General features: G+C 55.7%; 1 protein-coding gene and 1 long non-coding RNA gene across 2 annotated transcripts; both read right to left on the bottom strand.

The window, feature by feature from the left end:
• Positions 1 to 1,087: 1,087 nt before the first annotated feature.
• Positions 1,088 to 1,941, bottom strand: LOC132340650 (uncharacterized). The gene is made up of 2 exons (XR_009489967.1): positions 1,471 to 1,941; positions 1,088 to 1,310 (listed from the first exon to the last, which is right to left on the bottom strand). It is a non-coding gene; the product is annotated as an uncharacterized LOC132340650 (long non-coding RNA).
• A 236-nt stretch (positions 1,942 to 2,177) lies between these two features.
• Positions 2,178 to 7,861, bottom strand: LOC132340472 (uncharacterized). Its single transcript, XM_059871498.1, has 3 exons — positions 7,657 to 7,861; positions 3,966 to 4,188; positions 2,178 to 3,508 (listed from the first exon to the last, which is right to left on the bottom strand). The coding sequence occupies exons 1-3, from the start codon at positions 7,859 to 7,861 to the stop codon at positions 2,938 to 2,940; spliced, it is 999 nt and encodes a 332-aa protein (XP_059727481.1). The 3' UTR covers positions 2,178 to 2,937.
• Between the last annotated feature and the right edge of the window lie 14,820 nt (positions 7,862 to 22,681).

The following is a 22,681-nucleotide window of genomic DNA, read 5'->3' as shown; positions in this document are numbered from 1 at the left end:
CAGGCTTTTGATCTCCTCACCAGGAGGGGTGCAGTTCTTTGATCCCCTCTTCATGAGGGGCACAGACTTTAGTGTTTGGTCTCAGCGTTGGCGCTGGTATTGTGGGTGTTGTTATTGTGAAAAATGAGTATTATATGGTTGGCTTTTTGCAAATAATAAAAGGAATATTATGTGTGTTATGTTAGAAAGTTAATCTGTTTTACTTAATTAATGCTGTGTTAATCCTCTTAAGTAGTGTGGTAAATAGAGTTTTAGGCTATAGCATAATATTAAAATAGAAACTATGTGATGTAAGATACTTTTCTAACTAGCTCAAGAAAGGGATGAGATGTTCAAGAAATTCTTTTCACAGAGATAACAGCAACAAGACACTAAAATCCCAAAGAGAAGAATTATTGCCTCCTTATCATGAAGAACCAGACTCCTTTCACCTCCTTCTTTCAGACTCCACGGAGCCAAACCATGATTTATGAGATGTAGGGGGGTAAGGTGACAATAACCAGAAAAATCTCTACTTTGAAAGGAATGTTTGCATCATGTATGAGATTTATGAATATGCAGCAGGCTATTGCTTTTAAGGGTTAACCCTTTGTTAGCTGACATGCTTTTATGAGGAAAGCATCCAAATGTTCATAATTCTTTGCTTTTTTATTGTCCTTTATTGTCCTAACTCTGATTGTCCAAGTTCTTACTGCCCTATTTTTTTATTCCTGTTTTTGTAACTATTTTATTACTATTAAACATTTAAATTTTTAAAATGAGTGATTGGTTTTTCACAGGGTGGTGGTGAGGCCGGCTGACTCCTGCACGGGGCTCGCAGCCGCGCCACGCGGGCCCGGGGCAGGGCCAGCTGCAGAGGCACAGCAGGAAGGGGGAGAGGTAGGTAGGTAGGGGGGAAGGGGAGGTTTGGGACCAGAGGAGAAGGAATTGGTGGGAAAAAGGGGAATCTTAAACAGCGTGGTCAGTGCCGCTTTCAGAAAGAGGGCCCAGGACGGCGCGGCCTGCCATGATCCACTTGTACAAGTGGGGTTGTGATGGTTCATTAACTGATCTCAGAGTGCAAAACAACACAGAGGGGATTTCAGTATTCATCAAAACAAATGCACCTTTACTGAGTGCCCACAGCAAATGCGATAGAAGGATTAGAAAGGAGATAAAGGATAGAGAGAGAGAGAGGAAAAGAAGGGCTGGGGGGAATAGCTGCCAATGGAGAGATGAAATCCCTGTGGTCCGGCCAGTAGATCCGTCTTGTCACATCGAGGAGAATCTCAAATTCTTGGGTTAACTCAGGGGTCTCTTATAGTCCTCTGCTGAGGGGAGAATGGGTTAAGACAACAGAGAATAAGTGTATTGAAAACAGATATGGACAGTCCATGTTCCAAAACAGGACAAAGCAATCTCAGCAGTGAGCAGGACCCATTGTTTCAGGATTGGTTCTGTGGGAAACCAGTCTTGGTCCAGCGAACACACCTGCAGGCACCACTTGGCAGACATCCCACTTCCGTCAGGCCAGCATCCTGTGTTAGAATTATAAGGGTCTCAGTCTCGTTCCTTGGGAGGGGGCTTCAGTCTCCGTCCTTGATGGTGGTCATGAGGCAGATGAGGGATCTTCCGTGGGGGGATCACCAGAGTTAGCTCAGAAAGTTCATTTGGCCAAGAGATGGGGAAATTCATGGGCCATTGTGGGATGGTGAAGCAGGTGTGAGACCGTGGAGGCACAGCAAGCACACCTGCACACAATCACTTGGTGAGCATCCACTTCAACCAGGCCAGAACTCCAGCCAGGGCCCTCAGGGTCTGTCCTGGCGACGGTCATGAGGCAAATGAGGGAAACTTCCAACCGTCTCTTACACAGCAATCCCCATTCCGGGTAGGGAACGGGGGATGTGGAAAGACAGGGGGTGAAGGAGGACACAGGGTGGCGAGAGGATGGCAGTGCTCCCAAACTCCCTCCCAGTCACACCCAGCACCCCCAAACTCCCTCCCAGTGCCTACAAGGACCCCCCCAACCCCATCCCACCCTCCCCAGCATCCCCCAGACCCCTTCCCAGCCATTGCCCAGCCCCCAGCCCCTCTTCCAGTTCCAAGACAGCTCCCTTCAGCTCCTTCCCAGTGGCTCCCAGCACAGCCCAGTGGCTCTCCCAGTGGCCCCGTGGGCTCCCCCGTATCCCAGTGCAGCTCAAGGGGTGCTCCAGGCTGACGTGCTCCACCTGGCTGGTGTAGGTGAGCCTGCCCTGGGGGTGGGGGTTTCCAGCAGCTCCAGGAGCTGGTAGTCCAGTCCCTGTTGGGGACCATGTCTGTGGCCACCATGTGGTCTGAGAGCTCCTGCTGGCCCTGGAACCACCTCGCCTGGATGTGGGCAGGGTAGAAATCCATGACGAAGCGGAGCAGGCGGCCGGGGCCGGGCTGGGAACTCGAGGGCACCAGCAAGATGGACACACTGGGGGCACTGTGAGAGGGAGAGAGTGGGGACACACTGGAATCAGCTGGGGAGCACTGGGAGAGGGGAGGGCTTTAGTGGGGTGGAGAGGGACAGGGAATGGACTGGGAGGGAGTTGAGTGGCACCGAGAGAGGTGGGAGAGGATGGAGGGTACTGGGAGAGACGGTGGAAGTCTTGTCGTTAACTGGGAATAGACTGGTAATAGACTGGTAATTGACTTGGAGGGGCTGGTTGGAACTGGGAAGGACTGGGATGGTCTGGGAATGAACTGGGAGGGACTGGAGTGGCACTGAGAAAGGTGGGAGGGGCACTCGGCACTGGGAGAGAGCGTGGAAGTCGGAGAGTGGACTGGGAATAGACTGCGAATAGACTGGGAGGGAGTTGGAGGGACTGCGGTGGCACTGGGAGGGATCTGGGAATGGACTGGGATGGAACTGGCAATGACGTGCGCGGCGCTGCGAGGCCGAGTCCAGCTCGGGGCACTCGGATCTGCGGATCATCCTAGCAACAGATGGGTCATCGGAGGGACGAGCTGTGATTGGCTGAGAGGCGTTATCTCCACGCTCGACCGAGATGCACGCGCCGCGGAGCACTGGGAGTGACCGGGATGGACTGGGATGGGCTGGAGGAGCCACGGGGGGGTCACTGGGTGGGAGAGGATGTCGCGGTGATGGACACAAGGAGGGCTGCGGCCTCTGGGGCGATTCCCAGACTCGAGGGATACTGGGAATTTCAGGAGCTCCAGGGTCATTGGCAGGGCAGGGCCCGAGGGGACGCGCTCTGCCCCGCGCTCCCCTCGGCGCTCCACCGTTGTGAACGGGGCATAAAGCTCGTAGTTTCGCCAGCACTGCGTGTCCACCAAAGCCCGGTAGTACTCCATGTGAACCGGGTGCCTGTTAGAGCGCTTGGCATTCATCTCCCCATAGGCGATGAACCCCACGTACACCCCGACGTCGCTGTCCAATATCAGGAACTGCTCCCGGTTGTAGATGAACCTCTCCACGAACCTCACCTTCTCCGTGCCGTTCAACAAGTGACACTCTTCAATCTCATCCCCTGGAACACCCCTGTGAGTGTAGGACACAGCTCTGGGGTGCCCCCCCAGCACCCCCAGAGCACCGGGGGGCAACCCGGATCCCCACTGCGCACTCCCTGTGCCCCACGGCCGCCATGGGACCCTCCTGCCCGCGCTGCCGCTTCCTCTGTGCCATCCTTCCCCCATTTCCCCTTCCACATCTTTTCCCCTCCCACTTCTGGCCGCTCCCAAAATCACTTTAAGGGTCCCGTTTCCCCATTTTCCTAAAAATCCCCCAATCCCCAGCCACTCTCGGGCTCAGTTTCGGGGTCCCCCCTCCCCTTTTCCCCACCCTCTCCCAACTCTCCTTCACCTCCGCCCACCCCTCAGCCCCTCCCGTTCTCCGTTTGGGGGGTCCCCTCCTCCTCCTGTCCATTCCGGGCCCCCCCCTTCGCCCCCTTTTCCCCCTTCTCCCCCCATGTCCCACCGCCTCCCGCCCCCCCGCTCACCCGAGATCTCCGCGCCCGCAGCCGGGCGGGCTCCCAGCACCACCAGTGCCACCAGTCCGGCCCCGGCTGCCGCCCCTCGCCCCACGGCCAGCGCCGGGCAGGGGCCGCAGCCCCGAAGCAGCCGCGCTGCGCTGGGAGCACCAGTCCGGAGCGGGGCGGGCTCGGCAGCGCCGCGCGCTCTCATTGGCTCCCGCCACTGCTGGGGAGCGATTGGCCACGGGCTCTGCCCGGCAACCGATGAGGCAATCCAACGCCCCGCGCTTTCATTGGCTGCGCCGCCTTCTGCCTGCGCTGGGATTGGCTGAGGCCTTTCCGGGAGGCTGCAGCCCCGGGCTGGGGGATTTTTTGGGGAGGGGGAACCTTGGGGCGCTGGGCAGGTGGGAGCTCAGGTATGCTCAGAAATGTTTGCCCAGGTTCGCGGGATCTCAAGAGTGCCCGTGGCAAGTGGTGACGCTGGCCCGATGCAGAGCCGCTCTGTCCCTGCCCCCCGCAGCCGCACAGCGACAGAAAATGGAACCGAGGGTTCCTCCGTAGGGACAAGAACCGGGAGGGATCCCTCAGCAAATCCGGCACGGGCACGACAGACCCGGCCTGGGCACACGGAGGGAATTTATTACCAACCAAATCACAGCAGCACAAGGACAGGGCAAAGAAATTTCTCCAACACCTTCCCCCACCCAACAGGGATCACCCAGATCGGGGGTCACCAGGGCTCTGCCCAACGGGGGTCACTGGGGATCATCCAGCGCGGATCCTCCCATGGGGGATGGAGCTGGAGCAGCGCACGAAGCACCTCCCACACTCGGGACACTCGCAGGGCCTCTCCCTGGTGTGGAAGTGCTGGTGAGTGACGATCCCTGAATTCCACCTGAAGCTCTTCTGACATTCCAAGCACTCATGGAGCCGTTCCCCAGTGTGGATCTTGTGGTCCTTGGTGAGATCAGAGGTCCCACTGAAGCTCTTCCCACATTCCTCACACTCACAGGGCCTCTCCCCAGTGTGGATGTTCTGGTGTTCCATCAGGGGGGAGCTGTAGCTGAAACCCTTCCCACACTCCAAGCACTTGTGTGGCTTCTCCCTGCCATGAGGGTTCTCCACCAGCTCTGAGCTCCGGCTGGATCTCCAGACACCTTCCTGGCTCAGGGGGGCTCTTTCCTTCCTGCAGCTCCCTGGGCTGGGTTTGCAGCCCCTCCTCCTGAGGGATCTCTGGGGCTTTTCCTCCTCCTCCATCAGGCCACAGCTTGGCAATGACAGATCCTGGTTTGGGGGAAACCAAGGTGGGAGCGCCTTGGAGTAGAGGCTCCTCATGCCCAATTCCATCTCTAGAAGTCAGCAGGGGTCTTGTGTCCATGAAAATCTCCACAATGTCAAGATTCAGCCCAAAAAAATCTCTCCCAGGAATTCCCTATCGCTGATCTCTCCACTTTTGGGGTTCCAGAGTTTTCCTTTCCTTGGGATAATGGGGGTCCAATGGCTCCAAGGCTTGTCCTTTCTCCAGCATCCTGCTTAGGGATGATCCAGGGGCTTTTGGGGGTCCATGGGGTCCCTTCTCCCCTGATGCTCTACTTTGAGATCCGAGGAGTCCCAGGGGTCCCTCTTCTCCAGGCTCCCCCCGTTTCCAGCCAGCCGGGGTCCCCCAGCTCTAGGATCGCCCCTCTCTGCTCTCCCCACTCTGAGGGTCCCAGGGGTTCCCCTCCTCTGCTGTCCCGGGGTCCCCAGCACCAATGTCCTCCCCAGCCCATACTGGGCAATGGCCACGTGAACCCCCAAAGATCCCCCCAAGGGGCTCAGCCTTGGGGTCCTGCATGACCCAAAATTATAAACACAGAGAAAAAAACCTCCCAGAGACGCCAGATGATATTTGGGGCTCAAATCCACAATCTGCAGTCTCCAAACACACCCCAATAAAAAACCCTCTCAGCGACACCCCTGATGGATTTGGGACAAGCTCCCCCTCCCCTCTCACCTGCAGGACGAGGTGGGGGCGATGGTCCCGCGGCTGCGGCCACAGGGGACACTGGAACCTCCTGTTCCTGCTCCTGCTCCACCTCTTCCTGCTCCTCCTTTTCCTCTCTCCCTCCTCCTCCTCCTTCCTAATCCCACCTCCTCCCCAGCTCCTGCCTTCTGTGTATTTAGAGTGGAGACCCTTGCTTGTTTTTAGAACTAGAACAAAGATCCCCGATGGAACAAGGTTTGCTGCTTTTAGTCAGAAGTATCAGTGACTAAAGGTCACGTTTCCTTTGGTTTGGTGCCGTCCTTGTTCCCCCTCAGTGTTCAGGCTGGGCTATGGGGTGTCCTTGTGTGCTGCATTTTCCGAGTTCCTCTGGCATCCTTTGGGCAATAGGCTGTGCCCTGGGAGGGTTCTTTGTGCTCCTTTGTGACACAGGAGAACCTTCCAGGCGGTTTCTGCGTGAGCTGCTGCTGTGGTGTCACAGGAGCAGTGCCACGTCCCCGTGGTGTTCCCGTTGCCGTGGGACACGGAGGCCTCAGTGCCCTGAGTGGCTCTGGGCTCGCTGTCAGAGGATCCTCCTGCCCGAGGCATTCTCAGCAGCCAGCCCAGCCCTGACGGGTGTCCTTCTGTGCTCACAGGGCTACAGGCTGCAGACGTGTGCAGCGCAGCCAAAATGATCCAGCACGTGGCTGCTGCAGTTTGCACTCTGTACTCGGTGGCTTATTCGGGGTATTTTTTAACCCACTTGGCACGTAAGTCGAGGCTTTCCCTCGCTGCAGCATCTGTGGCTTTGGGCTTGCTGTGTCCTTTGTGTTCTTCCTCTGGAGCTGAGCTGACTTTGGAACCAAATTGCCATGAAGACACCATTGCTTTGGGAGAGCTGCTGCCAGCAGCTGCAGCTGAAAAAGAGGGTGTCTGCAGCCAGGGGGGCTTGCATGGCATTTGCAAAGAGCCCTGGGGAGTTCTGTTCCCTCAGGCAGGGAGTCTGTGCCAGCAGAGCCTGGAACTCCCTCCGTTTGCTGCTCCGGCCAAGAACTGACCCAGCCCAGTATTTTGTGCTGTTCTCTTGCTTGCTGTGGGAAGGGACTGTGGCTCCTGCAGGGATGCTGTGAGAGCAAAATGCTCTCTTGGGGTTGCCTTGCTCTGTGGCCTTTCCCACCACAGGCAGTTTTTCTCCTAACAGCATCTGGTTCATGTTCCCTCTCCCATTTCAGGGCACTTCTTCTGTGGATCCCGAGCAGCTCCTCCTTCGGTGAGTGGGAAAGGAACCTTTGGTGTTTGGAATTGTTCAGCAAGTGGTGAGCTCGGCATGTGGCAGCCGAGTGCCAGCCTGGGAGGCTGAAGGAAAATTCCTGTCAGTGTCTCTGCAGCAGCAGCACAAAGCGATCCCTGGCAGTTTTCTCCTTTTCTGCTGAAGAGCTTTTGAAGAGCTGCAGGTCTGGCTTTGCAGGCAGAGGATTGCTGGCTGGCTTTAGCCATGGTGGAATGTTGAATTCCCAGCAATAAGTGGCAATGTCGACTTTAGCCCATTGTTAGTTGGAACAGCTCCAAACCCAATTTCTGCTTAGTGCAGCTGGATGTGCAGCTGAGGATAAATAAGGTGAGAACTGAGGTAGAACTTCCCGTCCCTCACACTGCCGTCTGTCCACAGGGCACAAAAGCAGCACCAGCACCTCCTGTGGCTCCCTCTGCTTCCAAAGAGGAGGCCAAAGAGGAGGAAGACAGCAGTGAGCTTCCCACTGTTCTGGGAGACGAGGTCAAACATCCCGTGGTGTGGGAATGCAACAGCGAGGCTCCTGCGGATTGGGATAAGGACAGTGGACATCTCCCGGAGTGGGACGAGGATGGTGGATGTCTCCTTGTGTGGGACGAGGATGGCCAAGCTCCCATGGCATGGGATGAGGACAGCAGACATCTCCCAGTGTGGGATGAGGATGGAGGACATCCTGTGTCTTGGGAAGAGGAGAGTGAACATCTCCTAGCATGGGAAGTGGACAGCAAACATCCCCTGGCTTGGAAAGATGATGGTGAACCTGCAGCGTTTTGGGAAGAGGATGGAGAAGCTGCAGAATTTTGGGAAGAGGATGAAGAACCTCCCTCCTCTGCTGTGGGATCCTGGGCTGAGCATTCTGACAGCAGCACAGCCCTGCAGCCAGAGGGGAGAGGGGAGTGGTGCCTGATGCAGCTGAGTACGTCTGCTCTGTCCCTGGGTGCCCGAGCAGGGCGCCGTGTGTGTGTCTCGGCATCAGCTGCACCCCGGGTTGCTCTGCAGCTGAATGTCACCGAGCCATTTCTTGTCCTTCCCCAGCTGAGACCAAGGGGCTCGCGGCCCCAGGGAGTGGGGCTGCGTTCTGGCTCTGCTGCAGGGCGGGGTCTCACTCTGGGAGGGAGCGTCTTCCACGTGGTTTCTTTCAGGGAACACCGTGAGCGAGGTGGAGCCTGCCGAGAAATACCTGGAGCTGGAGCAGATTGGCCAAGGGTAAGGGCACAGCAGTGACTTCTGCACAAGCAGGGCCAGGGGTTGTGCTGGTGCAGGATCCAGTGAGAACTCAGGAGAGCTCCAAACACCTTCCAACACTGGGCTACCATCCTGCTGTCTCTCAGTCCTGATCAGAATTGATAACTGTGGTCAGGAGACAGTGTCAAAGGGCCCTGAGGCTGGCAGTGTCCTGCCTGCAGCACGGAGCAGGACCTGGAAGATCTTCTGTCCCTGGAATTGGATTGCCTAAAAGAGCAACTCACCATCTGGTGACTGTCAGAAAGCAATTCTCAAGAAGATTTCTTTCAAATATTTTCCTTTGAAAAATATCCACGGGCCAGAATGATCAACCTAAAGATTTAGAAACAGAAACCAGAGATGAACTAATTAGGGCTCTATTCTAGCACAGGTAGCAGACCCCATCCATTCAGTAACAGACACAGAGCTGATGCACTCTGGGGGAAAATGCATCACCTGCCTGATGGCAGGGCCCCTGAGGAGCCTGCAGGTCTTAGGCAGGACATGGAAAAGGATGAAATGCATTCTTTTCCAGTTCTTTAGACCCCCATTTCCCCTCCTAGGTTTTGAACTAAAGCAGTTCAGGGTGGACATTTGGGATTTGCTCCAGCCCAATTCCTTCGTGCTGGGTCTCAGTTTTCTCTTGCCCACCTTGCAGGGCAGAGGGCTGGTGGCTGCTGTGCTGTTGTTGGAAGGGTCGATGCACCCAGGTGTTTGTGAAGGCTGCAGGCAGCAGAGATCTCCTGTCTGGGCTGGCTTTCACTGCCAGGGCCTAAAGTGCTGCTTCTTTCTTCTCTGCTGTTTTGTCTCCAGGGCTTTCGGAACCGTTTACAAAGGACTGGACAGGGCCACTGGAGGAGAGGTCAGTGTCAACACGCCCAGCACGCCTGGCTGCTCTCCAGGGCTTTCCCCTCTGCTGGGAGCTGTGGCTGCAGCTTTGGGGGCCAGCAGAGCTTTCCTGCCCAGGCTGCTCCTCTGAAGGCAGAGCAGTGTCAGCCTGCAGAGCACAGCTGGGACAGACCTGGTCCTTCTGAAGTGCCAAAGGAATGCAAGGAGGGCAGCGGTGTCTGTCAGAGCAGGACATGCTGGCTTGGTCTGCATATCTAAAAGTGTGAATGCATCAGCTGCTGGAGACTGAGGCCCAATTTATCTTCACCCCAGCCTCTGACAGGAACACTATTTAGCAGTATTTCCATCCTGCCTTTCATCTTCAAAGAGAACCTCAAGGCCTGATTAGGGAGAGATCCCACTTGGGCTCAATTTGGGGTTTTAGTCCTACTTCAGCAGTTCACAGAGAGAGGGAGAGAAATGAGAAGATGGATGTCCAGAGCAAAGCTCTCTCCCAAACCCTGCAGGTGTGTTTGGGTCTGGTTTCAGTGACAGCCTGTGACAGGGATCACCTGAGCAATGGATGTGCGTGTTTGCTTTGTTGTGCAATCCCAAACAGAGCAGTTGCATCTGAAATCATGACCAAATCCCATAGAACTGCTAAAGGGTTCCTGGCTGTTTTGCTCTGTTTTCACAGAACCAGAATTACCTCCTGCTTTCCAAATGGGTTTGAATAATAACAATGAGAGTGTTGAGGCCATTTGAGCAGACTTTAGGTGCGGAGGATGTTGTTAGAGCTTTGAGGCTGACAGCTGAGGGACCATTTCTGCAGAGCTGGCAAGGCCAAATGTCTCTGGCCATGTGTCCTGTGAGCAGCCCCCAGCTGGCAGAGCAATGGGCTGTGGGAATGGCACTTGCTGAGCTCTGGTGTCCCATCCCAAGGCAGTTTGGCACAGCCCGGCTCCGTCGCTCTAAACAGACTCGCTCCGTGTTTGCTGTGGCCTCCTGCCACAGACTCCTGCAGTTCAAGGGCTGCCATGTCCCTTCAGGTGGCCATAAAGAAAATGAGTCTCCGAGGCCAGAACTGGGAACGAGCTGTGAATGAGGTCCTGCTCCTGAAGGACAAGAAGAACCCCAACACTGTCAACTCTTTGGACAGGTGAGTGCTTCAGCTCTTATCCCGTGCCCGGGCCCTGCGTTAACCTTTCCTGGCATCCCTAGTCTGCAGCCTGTTTTGAAAATGCCTGACCCAGCCACATCTTCCCCAAACAACAGCCTGGCAGTTCACTCCCTGCGTGTGCTTTTGTTGCTTTGGTTTGGTTTTTCCTTCAAGTTGACCCCATTTGCTATGTCTCCCAACAAGTGCTGATGAACCACAGCAGAAATTATTTCCCTTGGCTTCTTCTTCCCAGCCCTTTTCCATTGCTACAGGTGCCAGGCAGACCAGGTTCTTGTTTCCAGCAATGCCTCATTTGCCCATTTTTCACTGGCCCTGCCTGTTTCTGAAGGGACTTTCTGAAAGGTTTTCTGACTGCTTTTGTCCCAAGTGCTGCACGGCCTCCTCCCCTGGCTAACCCTGGCAGTTTTGTTGCCTTGTTCTGGAGGGAATGGTGGAACTGATGAATTCAGAAGCTGAACCAGCTGGGGGCAAGTGTTGTGGTTCCACATTGATCTGGGCTGTTGCTAATCTGCATTTTTCACCTGCTTGCCATCTAAGGCTCCTTTCTCACAGGTGTCTCCTTCTCCTTTAGACTGTGCAGATTCCAAGGGCTGGGCAGCCTGGCAGGAATGTCTCTCCATCTGATTCTGTCCTCACTGACAAGTGACCTGGAAACAAAACTCCATCCAGGCTTTTCTATGGGGGAATTGAGCACTGCCCATTCATCTCCATGCCATTGTTTTCCTCTTCCAGCTTCCTTGTTTATGGAGAGCTGTGGCTGGTGATGGAATACATGGATGGAGGAACTTTGCAGGACGTTGTCAGACAGACACGCATGGCTGAAGGAGAGATGGCAGCTGTCAGTCGGGAGGTGAGGGATCCTGCTTGTCACTCCCATGGCTGGGACACGATGGTCCTTCCAAACAGGCATGAGAACAGGAGTGGCTCCATGCTCAGGGCTTTGTTTCTGTGCTGTTTTCATGAGCTGGAGAAGAAAGAGCCTCTGCCGTGAACGGCCTGCCAGCATCACTGCACTTCTACTCTGTTCTTGCTCTCTCTCCTGCTGTTGTGGTACTCTCTGTCTTTTTTTGATTTGATTTGCTGTTCTCAGCTTTGCCTTGCACCGTTTGCCTGGAGCTTGTGTGCACTGCACTCCTGGCCTGTCCCAGCAAAGCTGCTGCTGGCAGAATTCTGAACTGTCCTTTCTGGTGTGATATATTCCAGCCATTGGTTTTTACCCTGGTGTTTCTTGTTCTCTCTCAGTGTCTGCAGGGCCTGGATTTCCTCCATGCCAACCGGGTGATGCACAGGGATCTGAAGAGCTCCAACATCCTCCTGGGAATGGACGGCTCTGTCAGGCTGGGTGGGTGTTCCCGGCCAGGCACGGCGCTCCCGGGCTGCGGCTGTGGGGCTGCTTCCCAGTGAGGCCAGAGCCCCACAAGGGCTGCTGGGGGCACTGCCCGGGCCCTGCTGCCAGCTGAGAGTGGCTGCCCCTGCAGAGAGCTCAGGAGAGGAGCAGGGTGCCAGCAGTGCCTTTGCTCTGGCTATGGCCCTTCCAGAGGGGCAGCAGGGGGAATCTAAAGCTCCAAGGGAATCAGTAAAAGCCACTGCATGAAAGCTGAGGGTTTCTGTAAGGGTCCAGTTCCATCTTTCCTTGGCTACAGCCCTGAGGACTTTTCCAGCTAACTTCACTACTGCATTCTCAGATGGAGAGTGGGGAATCTTTGTGCTTGGTTTCCTCATTCCAGCTGCCTTTGACATGGTTTGTTTCTGTCCTCAGCTGATTTTGGCTTCAGCACTCAGCTCAGCCCTGAGCAGGACCGGCGCAGCTCCCTGGTGGGCACTGCTCACTGGATGGCCCCAGAAGTTGTGACCAGATCTCCTTATGGCCCCAAGGTGGACATCTGGGCCTTTGGCATTGTGACCATCGAGATGGTGGAAGGAGAACCTCCTTACTTCAGGGAAACGGGGGCCATGGTAAGAGGCAAATTCTCCAGTGGTTGCAGAGGCCTGTGAGCACAGGGGGACCCTGCCCTGGGAGCAGCAGCTGGAGGTTTCTGCACATGGGAAGGGAATTCCCAGAGGACTCCAGCCTCAACACACATGAATATTCTGCAGTCTCCAACAACAATTTGCTTTGGGATTTACGTTGTTGCAGCTCTTCTCGCTCTGAGGATGACATGGAAATGTGAAGCAAGTGCATCAGCCCTAATGTTACCCTGCAAGAAAAGCCCAAACCAACCCCACATCCCACCCCCAAACCCAACAAGATTTCTGCAGGAGCTTCTAAAGGAGGTTTTGCAAGATGATCTGCCCCCTGATTCCTCTCACTGGAAACTTGTTGAAAACCTGAGGTTGATGATTCAACATCCCTATAGTCTAACATATTTCTTTCCTAGTCCAATCTACTTTCTCTGTGTCACCAAGCCTGAGCTTTCAGCATCACAAACCTCCTGTTTCTTGCCTGTCAGTTTCTGGGATGGGGCATCAGGAATGCATTCACTTGAGTGTCAGTGGCACTGCAGAGATGCACTTGATGTAAGAATCCTGTGGAATAACCCAGGCAGACCACACTGACTCTGGAAAATGGCCTGTACAGCTGGTGTCCACATTTGGAGAAGCAAAATGTGCTATTTCTGATGGAGGTTCCGACTGACAGAGTCAGCCAATGAAACTGGCTCTCAGGGCGAGATCATTTGGATGTTGCAGTGGCTGTGGCAGCCCCAGGGTTTGGGTTTTTTGGCTGGCACAGAAAAATGAGCTGTGAGCAGCATCTCTGTCAGGGAGGAAAGTGCCCCTGGAGCTGGGGCTGAGGACCCGGGGTGGATGTGAGCCCGTGTGGGTGTGAAGGAAGCTGGCAGAGCGCTGAGTTTGCTTTCCCTGCAGGCTCGCGCTCTGATCCGGCAGAACGGGACCCCGCAGCTGCAGGAGCCCCGGCGCCTGTCGGCTCTGCTGCGGGACTTCCTCGAGTGCAGCCTGGAGCCGGACGAGGAGCGGCGCTGGGCTACCCAGGAGCTGCTGCAGGTGAATGCCAAGGGCTGCAGGGCAAGCAGCAGCGCGAGGGAGGGGTTTTCTTGTGGGGCCCCCTCCGACAGTCTCCAGCCTCGCTGCTTTCCACACGCAGAGCGAGCAGAATCCTCGCCTGCTTTGGCCTGGCAGGCTCCTTTCGAGGCCAGCTGGGCCTGGTGCCCCACAGCGAGCAGGGACATCTTCAACAGGTCAGGGGGCTCCGAGCCCTGCCCGACCTGAGCTTGGAGGTTTCCAGGGAGGAGGCACCTCCCACATCTCTGGGCACTTTGTGTCAGTGTTCCCCCACTCTCCTGGTTAAAAAATTCTCCCTTACATCTAATCTGAGCCTGCTTCCCTCTCTTGAGTTTCAAACCATTTCCCTTTGTCCTGCTGCAACAGAGCCTGTGAGGAACTTGACTCTGGGAAGTAACAGTTCATTTCTTTCTTTTTTATCCTTTGGGCAGCACCCATTTTTGTCATCAGCCAAGCCTCTCTCCAGCCTGACCCCTCTGATCACTGCAGCGAAGCAACTGAGGGATTAGCGGAGGAGATGAAGCACTTGAGGGAGCTTCTTGTTACAGTAGTTAGGACAATTAGTTAGTTTTGGTAATTAGCACTGATAGTTGGTTATGGTAGTTAGTACTGCTAGTTGGTTAGGGTAGTTTGCACAGCCTGGTTGTTATGGTTCTTGTTTGTTATGGCAGTTTTTTGAATAAAAACTCTCTCAAACCTCAACTCCCTTGACGTGTCCCTTCCTTCTCCCGCTGTGCCTCAGCTGCCCGGAGCCATGTGAGGGGAGAGCGGGCCCAGCCCGGCCCAGAGCTGAGCCCCAGCAGAGCCCTGGCAGAGCCCAGAGCAGCCTCGGCACCTGCAGAGTCAGCCTGGAAGGAGGCGCTTGGAGCCTTCGGGGCTGCACCCGGCTCTGGGTTACAAACTGTGTGTGCTGGAAAATGCCAGCGGCTCTGCAGGAGGGCAGAAGGGGCCCGGGGAAGGCCCAAGTGCTCCATGCAAGGGAAAAACCTGCCCTGGCTTTGGAGTAAATACCTAGGCAGTGTTGGCTTTTGCTTCATGTATTGACTTTTGCAAATTATTCTTAATCACAGCGAGTTTGATATGGTACAGTTTGTAATCACCTTTCACTGCTTTTGCTATAGTATAATTTGTTCAGCTTTTTGTTGCCAATGCCCTGGCCCCTGTGTAGCTCGTATCCTCAGAACATGGATGATATTTTAGTTTGTGGAGAGTGTGAAAAACATACATTATAGTTTTGGCTTTTTTAAAATATTAAAGTGGATGCCATGTGTTGTGCATTGTAATGTTAACTTTTGCAGAAGTAGCTGTAGTTGTGAAATAATAGCTAATGCTTTTATTTTTGTATCTAACTGACAATAATGAGAATGACTCAGAGATATTTTTAAAATGGTAATGCTGGTTTAAAGGACTTGTGGAAATAGCTAAAACTGTCTGCATGGTCAGATAACATTTAAGGAAGGGATGTGATGAGGGCCCCTGCCACTGACCCTTCCACTGTCAGTAACTGTCACCTGCTGCAACCACAGAACAGGGGGCCCTTGTGAGGGAGTGTCACACAACCCTCAAAACAACAACCCACGATTCCTGCACGTACTCTAAAAAGGCAGGCTGGGTGTCAAACCAACCTAAAGAATTCCTGGAACATGTTAAGGAGTTCAAAGAAGTGTTTGAATGTGTATATTTTGAACAATACAGTGGAAAAACTAGACAAGAAGAGTTGCTGTGGTTAACCATTGTGCCTCTGGCCATGGCCAAGCACCCAGTGCTGTTACTGATTTGTCTCTAATTATCCCTTATTAAACTTTAAAAAATTCTAAAGAGTGAGGCTCCTTTCTCACAAAACCCAAGGTGCTCACCCCTTGTTGTTCTCCCAAGCCAGGATTTGTCAATCCTAAACTTTGTCTGTGTGGAAGATAAGGAGGCTGTGAAGAGAAGGAAGATGCACTGGTGTGGAGGCCCAGGGGCTTAACTCTCACTTATCTGCTTCCTTGCTGCACCTGTTGTTATGCACATGTGCAATGTGTTATGCAGATTGCTTTACCAAAGGCTGTTTTATTAACTGGCCATTATCTTAATTGGTGATGGTGTTTGGATTGGTTGACCAATTGGATCTTCTGTATTGGACTGTCTGTGAGGGGGTGAGTTTATTAATTAGTACAGAACAATACAGTATGGTAGGACAAGGTGATTGATGAGCCTCCTGCAGTCTTGGAGTCAGTGCTAATCATTACCACATCAGACTGTCTGTAAGGGGGTGAGTTTATTAATTAGTACAGAACAATACAGTATGGTAGGATAAGGTGATTGATCAGCCTCCTGCAGTCATGGAGTCAATGCTAATTAATGCCACGGCAGCCCTCGGCCCCCATCACTCAGAGCCTGAGCTGCTTGAGGTTTGTTCTGCTGGCAGCTGGGGACTGATGATTTTTCTTTTAGCACTGGACAGTCCTTGTTCCAGTGCCCCCATTTCTTACAGGATGCACTCTGCTCCTTCTCCACAGGGGAAGCTTTCTTGGGTGACTTTTCCTGAGCTGCCTTCTTGCTGGGTTGGGATGAACTCTTTCCCTTGGGCCCCTGTCTCAAAACACCTTCCAGGCACCCTCCAGCAGTTTATCCATGTCTTCAACTCCCTTTATCTTTTCTTCTTTTATCATTTGAAGCCTGACCCACACAAAACAAAAGCAGATGTGCTTTACCCTCAGCTGATTCAGGATCTACATCAGTATATTTGATGGCAGTTTCTCTTCACCTGTTTAAAAAATCAGTGGCTGATTCATCATCATTTTGCCTCACTTGGTGAAGCTCTGACCAATTTACAGCTTTAGAGACCCCATGTTTTAACCCCCATTCCACGAGGCTTTGATATCAGTTTTGATATCAGTTTAATTTTGCCATCTGCTCGGGTGTATTTCCATCCCACCCAGGGTTTCCAAGGGGAAATCTCTCAGTGACAGCGCCTTGAAGCAGCTCCCTGGCTGTGCTCCCCTCAAGGAACGTTGGGATGGATTTATTGACCACTTGTCTTTCAATGGGGTTAAGTGATGTGTCTGACACAGAGTTCAGATCAGCCCAGTCTGATGTATATAGAGAATAATCATTTATTTATTTATTTATTTATTTATAGGCTGTACGGTGCACACATGAACTGATAGATTATATTGCACCAACCAGCAGCTACAAGGAATCACTGATAATAGCAGTATCAAATACCATATCAAATTTCTGGTGATCAATAGCAATGTGTAAAAGGCAATACAAAAGTGCAAAAGGCAATGCAGAATTGCAGAAGCCAATTATAAAATTGCAATTTATGACCCAGCTCTGCTGCAGGCACAGTGGAAAGCTGGAAGCTGCTGAGGGGACTCATTCACCCCTGTCCCCTGTCCCTGTTTTGTCCCTGAGCGTCCCCAGTGACATCACCCCTGGAATTCCCATCAGGATTTGGGACATCATCAAGGAAAATTACCAGAAATTTCGCCAAATTTCTCTCAAATACTGCACGGGGAGGGCACAGGTGACAGCAGCAATGTCCCCGATGATGTCACTGCCATAATAATTTCACGGCAGTGACATCCCCATCCCTGCAGCAGCTTCGGGATGTCCTCGATGGCTTTTTGGCACTTCTCAGTCACCACAGGGGCACTGGAGCTGTTGGAATCACAACTGAAGATGTTGTTGATGTCATCAAGTGCCCCTAGCAGGTGGTCCTTGGCCAGGCAGGTGTTGGCCACTCAGAGCCGCTCAGCCTCGGCCACCTTGGCTGGCAAGGCCTCGGGGACATCGGGGGACTCCTCCTCTGTCCCCTCCATGGTGTCTACGATGTCCCTGAGCAGGCGCTGCAGCTCCCGGGGGAAGGCGGTGGCTTTGTCACACGTGGCCACCAAGTGCTCCAGCAGCCCCAGGGCGGCCTCCACCTCCTGTCCCCTCCTGGTGGCCATCAATGCCTGGCTCTGGGTCACCACAGCCCCTCCCATGGCCATGGTGGCCGCCAGCACCTTGTTGTGGCCACCACCACCTGGGCCTCAAACGAAGCCACTGCTGACACCCCTCCTCCCTGCCAAGGGCCAGTGGCAGCTCCTGTTCCATGGCCACCATGTTTTCCGGAGCTGTCCCCAAGCAGGCGGCCGTGTCCTGCCAGTCCTTGGCCTTGGTGGTGGCTGCAACGGTGGCCTCAGCAGTGGCCACCTCCCTGCAGGAGTCACGGAGCTCGGTGGCCACTCTGGCCAGCCAGTCCCAGCTGTTCACGAGCCTGGCCACCGACTCCTGCCAGGCGCTGGTCACAGCTCTCACATCAGCCCAGGTTGTCTCAGGGGAGGCCCTGAGGGTGGCCAGGGCCTGGCCCAGGGAGGGGACACCAGAGTGGCCCAGGGAGGTGACACTCCTGTGGTTCTGCGTCCTACACAGGATCTGGATGAAGTTCTCCAGGTCCTCATGCAGGGAGTTTGGGGACTCATGCAGACACTTGGCCCGGTGTGGCTTGGTCACAGTCGCCACCAGCTTGCCCAGGGTGGCCACCATGGCCACCAGTGCCTGTGGCTGTGGAGGGGACACCTGGGGAGGGGACAGTGGAGGTGTCAGGGACCTGGTGGCACTTGCCTTGGAGGGCTCTGCTGTCCCCTCTGTCCCTTTGCAACCCCCAGTCCCCTCCTGCCATCCCTATGTCCCCTCTGCAGGGACACAGGGGCATCACAAAGGTGGCACCAGGAACATGGCACTACCACCAGCCCAGTGGCACCAGTTCTGTCCCAGGCAGGTGGCACTTGAGGGACTCTTGGTGACATGAGGAGCTGCTGGCACTTGAGGCGCTGGTAGCACTTGAGGGGCTCTTGGTGACACAAAGAGCTGGTGGCACCCGAGGAGCTGGTGGTACTTGAGGGGCTCTTGGTGACACAAGGAGCTGGTGGCACTCAAGTGTCCACAACTCTCTCCAGTGACATCACTGCCCTGATGACATCACAGTGGTGACATCACTGTCCCAGCAGCAGCCTTGGGATGTCCTCAATGGCTCTTTGGCACCGCTCAGCCACCACACAGCTGCCAGGGCCATTGGGGCCACCATGGTCACCACAGGGACTCAAGAGGAGGTTGTCAATGTCCCCAAGTGTCCCTGGCAGGTGATCCTTGGCCAGGCGGGTGCTGGCATCCCACAGCCACTCAAACTTGGCCGCCTTGGCCACCAAGGCCTGGAGGACATCAGGGGACACCTCATTTATCCCCTTCAGGATGGCCTCAATGTCCTTGAGGGGGCACTCAATGTTCCAGTTGAACAAGGTGGCTCTGTCACACGTGGCCACCAAGCGCTGCAGCAGCCCCAGGGCCACCTCTGCCCAATGTCCCCTCCTGGTGGCCACCATAGCCTCTCCCATGGCCTCACTGGTGGCTGCCGCCACCTGGGCATTGATGGTGGCTATTTCCCAGGCCACCTCCTCCTTGTCCAGGGCCACCATCAGCTGATGGTCCGTGACCACCTTCCTGTGGTTGTCATGGAGCTTGGCAGCCTCTCTGACCAGCCAGTCCCATCTCTCCACGAGCTTGGCTACCAATGTAGTCAACAGTCCCCAGCAGGTGATCCTTGACCAGGCGGGCGTTGGCCTCCCACAGCTGCTCGGCCATGGCCACCTTGGCCACCAAGGCCTTGGGGACTTTGGGGGATGCCTTACTTGTCCCCTCCAGGGCGGCCTCGATGTCCCTGAGCAGGCGCTGCAGCTCCCAGAGGAACGAAGTGGCTTTGTCACACACGGCCACCAAGCGCTCCAGAAGCCCCAGGGCCGCCTCCACCTGCTGTCTCTCCATGGTGGCCCTTGTTGCCTCGCTGGTGGCCTCCATGGCCTCTTCCCTCACCTGCGATTCAGGTCTGGCACCACCTCAGCCCCCTCCTTCCCGTCCAGGGCCTGACCCAGCTCCATCATGTTTTCCTGAGCTGTCCCATAACGGGCAGCCTCGTCCTGCAGCTCCCTGGCCCGGGCAGTGGCTGCCTCAGTGACCATCACCCTGCAGGTGTTGCGGAGCTTGGTGGCTTTCCTGGCCAGCCGGGCCCAGCTGTTCATAAGCACAGCCACCAACCACTGCCGTTTGCTGGCCGCCATTGTCACATCTAACCTGGTGGTCCATGGGGTGCTCTCGTAGGCAGCCAGCACCTGGCTCAGGGAGGTGACAGGGTCATTATCATCGGAGGTGACACTGCGGCGCCTCCAGGTGTCATCAATGCTTTACAGGCTGATGGAGCTCCTTGGTTAAATCCTCCAGGTCCCTGTGCAGGCACCTGGGGACATGAACAGCCTCATCTCCTCCTGCATAGGCAGGGTGGCCAGCAGCTTGTCAGGTTGGCCACCACAGTGACCTGTGGCTGCAGCAGGTTGGAGACAGCTGGAGAGGGGACAGGGGAGGTGTCAGGGACCTGGTGGCACTTGCGGCCTCCTAGGCTGGCCCCCATGCCCTCGAGGAGTCCCCTTTGTCCCCTCCATCCCTTTTGTCAGCCTCTTGTTCCCTCTGCCACCGCCTGCCCCTCCCCTCGTAGCCCCTCCCACGCCTGCCCCTCTGCCACTCCCTGCCCCCTCTGCTGTCCCCTCTGCCATGCCCCGCAAGCCACCATAGGGACTCAAGAAGAGGTTGTGGATGTCCCCAAGTGTCCCCAGCAGGTGATGATTGAATAGGCAGGTGCTAGCCTCCCACAGCTGCTTGGCCACGGCCACCTTGGCCACCAAGTCCTTGGGGACATTGGGTGACGCCTCATTTGTCCCCTTCAGGGTGGCCTCATTGTCCCTGAGCGGGCGCTGGAGCTCCCAGGGGAATGTGGTGGCTTTGTCACACGCAGCCACCAAGCGCTCCAGAAGCCCCAGGGCCACCTCCACCTCCTGTCTCTCCATGGTGGCCCTTATTCCCTTGCTGGCAGCCACCCTGGCCTGTCTCCTCACCCAGGCTTCATATTCGGCCATCACCTTGGCCCCCTTCTCCCTGCCCAGGGCAAGACTCAACTCTAGAATGTCTTCCTGAGCTGTCCAATAATGGGCAGCCTTGTCCTGCAGCTCCCTGGCCCGGGCGGTGGCCACCTTGATGGCCGCCTTGGTGGCCACATCCCTCCAGGCGTTGCGGAGCTTGGTGGCTTTCCCTGACAGCCGGGCCCACCCATCCACAAGCACATTCACCTACCCCTGCCACTTGTGGGCCACCATTGTCACATGGCTCCAGGGGGGTCCATAGGGTGCTCTTGCAGGCAGCCAGCGCCTGGCTCAGGGGGTTGACAGGGTCTTCCATCATCGGAGGTGACACTGCAGTGCCTCCAGGTGTCATCCATGCGGTGCAGGGTGGTCCGGAGCTCCCTGGTGACTTTCTCCAGCTCCCTGTACAGGCACCTTGGGGACACGAACGGCCTCATCTCCTCGTTCAGACTGGGTAGGATGGCCAGTAGGTTCGCCCAGGATAGCCACTACGGTGACCTGTGGCAGCAGCAGGGCCAGGGACAGCTGGTGGGGAGACAGGGGAGGTGTCAGGGACCTCATGGCACTTGTGGTGGCCCCCAGCCCCCGAGTGGTACCGCCAAAATCCATGGGAAGCTCCAGGATTTGGCCGCCTTGGCTCAATCCCAGGGGGTTTAGGCTCAGCCCGAGGAGATTTAGGCTCCATCCCGCCATTTCCAGGCCGATTCATTCCGCCGTTCCCAGCTGGATTTATGAGAGAACGCGGAGCGCTCTGAGGAGCCCACAAAATTGCCCTTAACAAACATGGCCGCGCTGCTTCTCTCGCGAGACCTCTGGGGAGAAGCGCCAAACGCTGCGCGGACCAATCAGAATGCATGGCAGAAGTACTGGCAGAAGTTACCCCCGCGTCGGCGTCGGCGGCTGCTTCCGGCTGAGACTCGGTGCATTGTGGGCATTGTGGTCCCGGTGGGGCCCAGCGGCGGCGGAGCGGGGCCGGGGCCGAGGCCGCGGGGGGGGCGGGGCGGGGCGGGAATTTGGGGGCGCCGAGGGAGCCCCGGGACCCCTGCCGGCAGCACGGGATGGGCGACAGCGACCGCAGTCAGCACCGGGAGCGAGGGGAAGGGGGCGGGTGAGGAGGGAGTTGGGGGGAGCTGAGGGGGTTTGGGGGTTCGTGAGGGAGACTTGGGGGTTCTGAGGGAATCAGGGGGGTCGTGAGGGGGTTTGGGGTTCGTGAGGGGATATGGAGGGTCCTGAGAGGGTTAACGGGGGATCTGAGGGGTTTTGGGGGGTCCTGAGAGGATGTGGAGGGTTCTGAGGGGCTTTGGGGAGTCCTGAGGGGGATCTGGGGGGTCCTGAGGGGTTAGGGGGAGATTTTGGGGGTTTGTGAGGAGATTGGGGGGGGCTGAGGGGATGTGAGAGGGTTTGTGGGGTCCTGAGGGAATATGGGAGTCCTGAGGGAGAACTGGGGGGTTGTGAAGGGGTTTAGGGGTGATTTTGAGGGATTCTGAGGGAGAATTGAGGGTCCTGAGGGGATTTGGGAGGTTGTGACGGGGCTGAGGGGATGTGAGGGGCTTTGGAGGGTCCTGAGGGAGAACTGGGGGCTCGTGAAGGTTTTTGGGGAGATTTTGGTGGGGTCTCTATGGAGAACTGGGGTTGTGAGTGGATTTGAGGGGGATTTTACGGGGTCTTGAGGGGGTCTGGGGGGTCCTGCAGGAATTTGGAGGGGGATTTTGAGGGATCCTGAAGGGATTTTTTGGGGGTCCTGACTGGGTTTTGGGCATCCTGAGGGAATTTGGGGCGATTTTTGGGGGTCCTGCAGGGATTTAATGACTGGATTTCCTGACTGGATTTAGAGGGATTTTGGGATCCCCGACTGGAGTTTGGGGTATTTTGGGGTAATTTTGTGTTCTCTGAGCAGAGTTTTGGGGGGTTTGGGGTAATTTCGTGATCCTTGAGCGGAGTTTTGGGGTAATTTTGGGGTAATTTCCTGGTCCCTGACCGGAGTTTTGGGGAATTTGGGGTAATTCTGGGCTCCCTGCTGTTGCTGTGTGTTGCAGCTGGGTTCATCGTGCCCACGGAGGGCGCAGCTGCCGGCGCTGGGCAGGGGAACAAACGAGATGGGTCCTGGTTCCAGAAAGCTCCAGAATCTCTTCCTTACCCCCGGGCAGGAGGGGCAGGATGGGGACGAAGGACCAGGCAAAGGCAGGGCCGGGGGTTTTTACAGGGGATCCCAGGGGGGAGTTGGCGTTGGAGGCAAGAGAGGAATTCTTAGCAGCACAAGGAGGGTGAGATCAAATTCCTGTCTCTTAGGAACAGGGGCAC

This window comes from Haemorhous mexicanus, chromosome 32 (assembly GCF_027477595.1).
Source record: "Haemorhous mexicanus isolate bHaeMex1 chromosome 32, bHaeMex1.pri, whole genome shotgun sequence".
NCBI lineage: Eukaryota > Metazoa > Chordata > Aves > Passeriformes > Fringillidae > Haemorhous > Haemorhous mexicanus.
The sequence above is the reverse complement of the archived record's forward strand: the minus strand, read 5'-3'. Positions and strand labels throughout refer to the sequence as shown.

Excerpts from the sequence above, each read along its gene's own strand:
- LOC132340472 (XM_059871498.1), bottom strand. The coding sequence starts at position 7,861 with ATGTCCTCCATCCTCATCCCACACTGGGAGATGTCTGCTGTCCTCATC. Across the intron at positions 4,189-7,656 it reads TGACCTCGTCTCCCAGAACA|AGCCCGTGGCCAATCGCTCC; the intron begins GTGGGAAGCTCA and ends GTTGCCGGGCAG. Across the intron at positions 3,509-3,965 it reads TGCGGGCGCGGAGATCTCGG|GGGTGTTCCAGGGGATGAGA; the intron begins GTGAGCGGGGGG and ends CTACACTCACAG.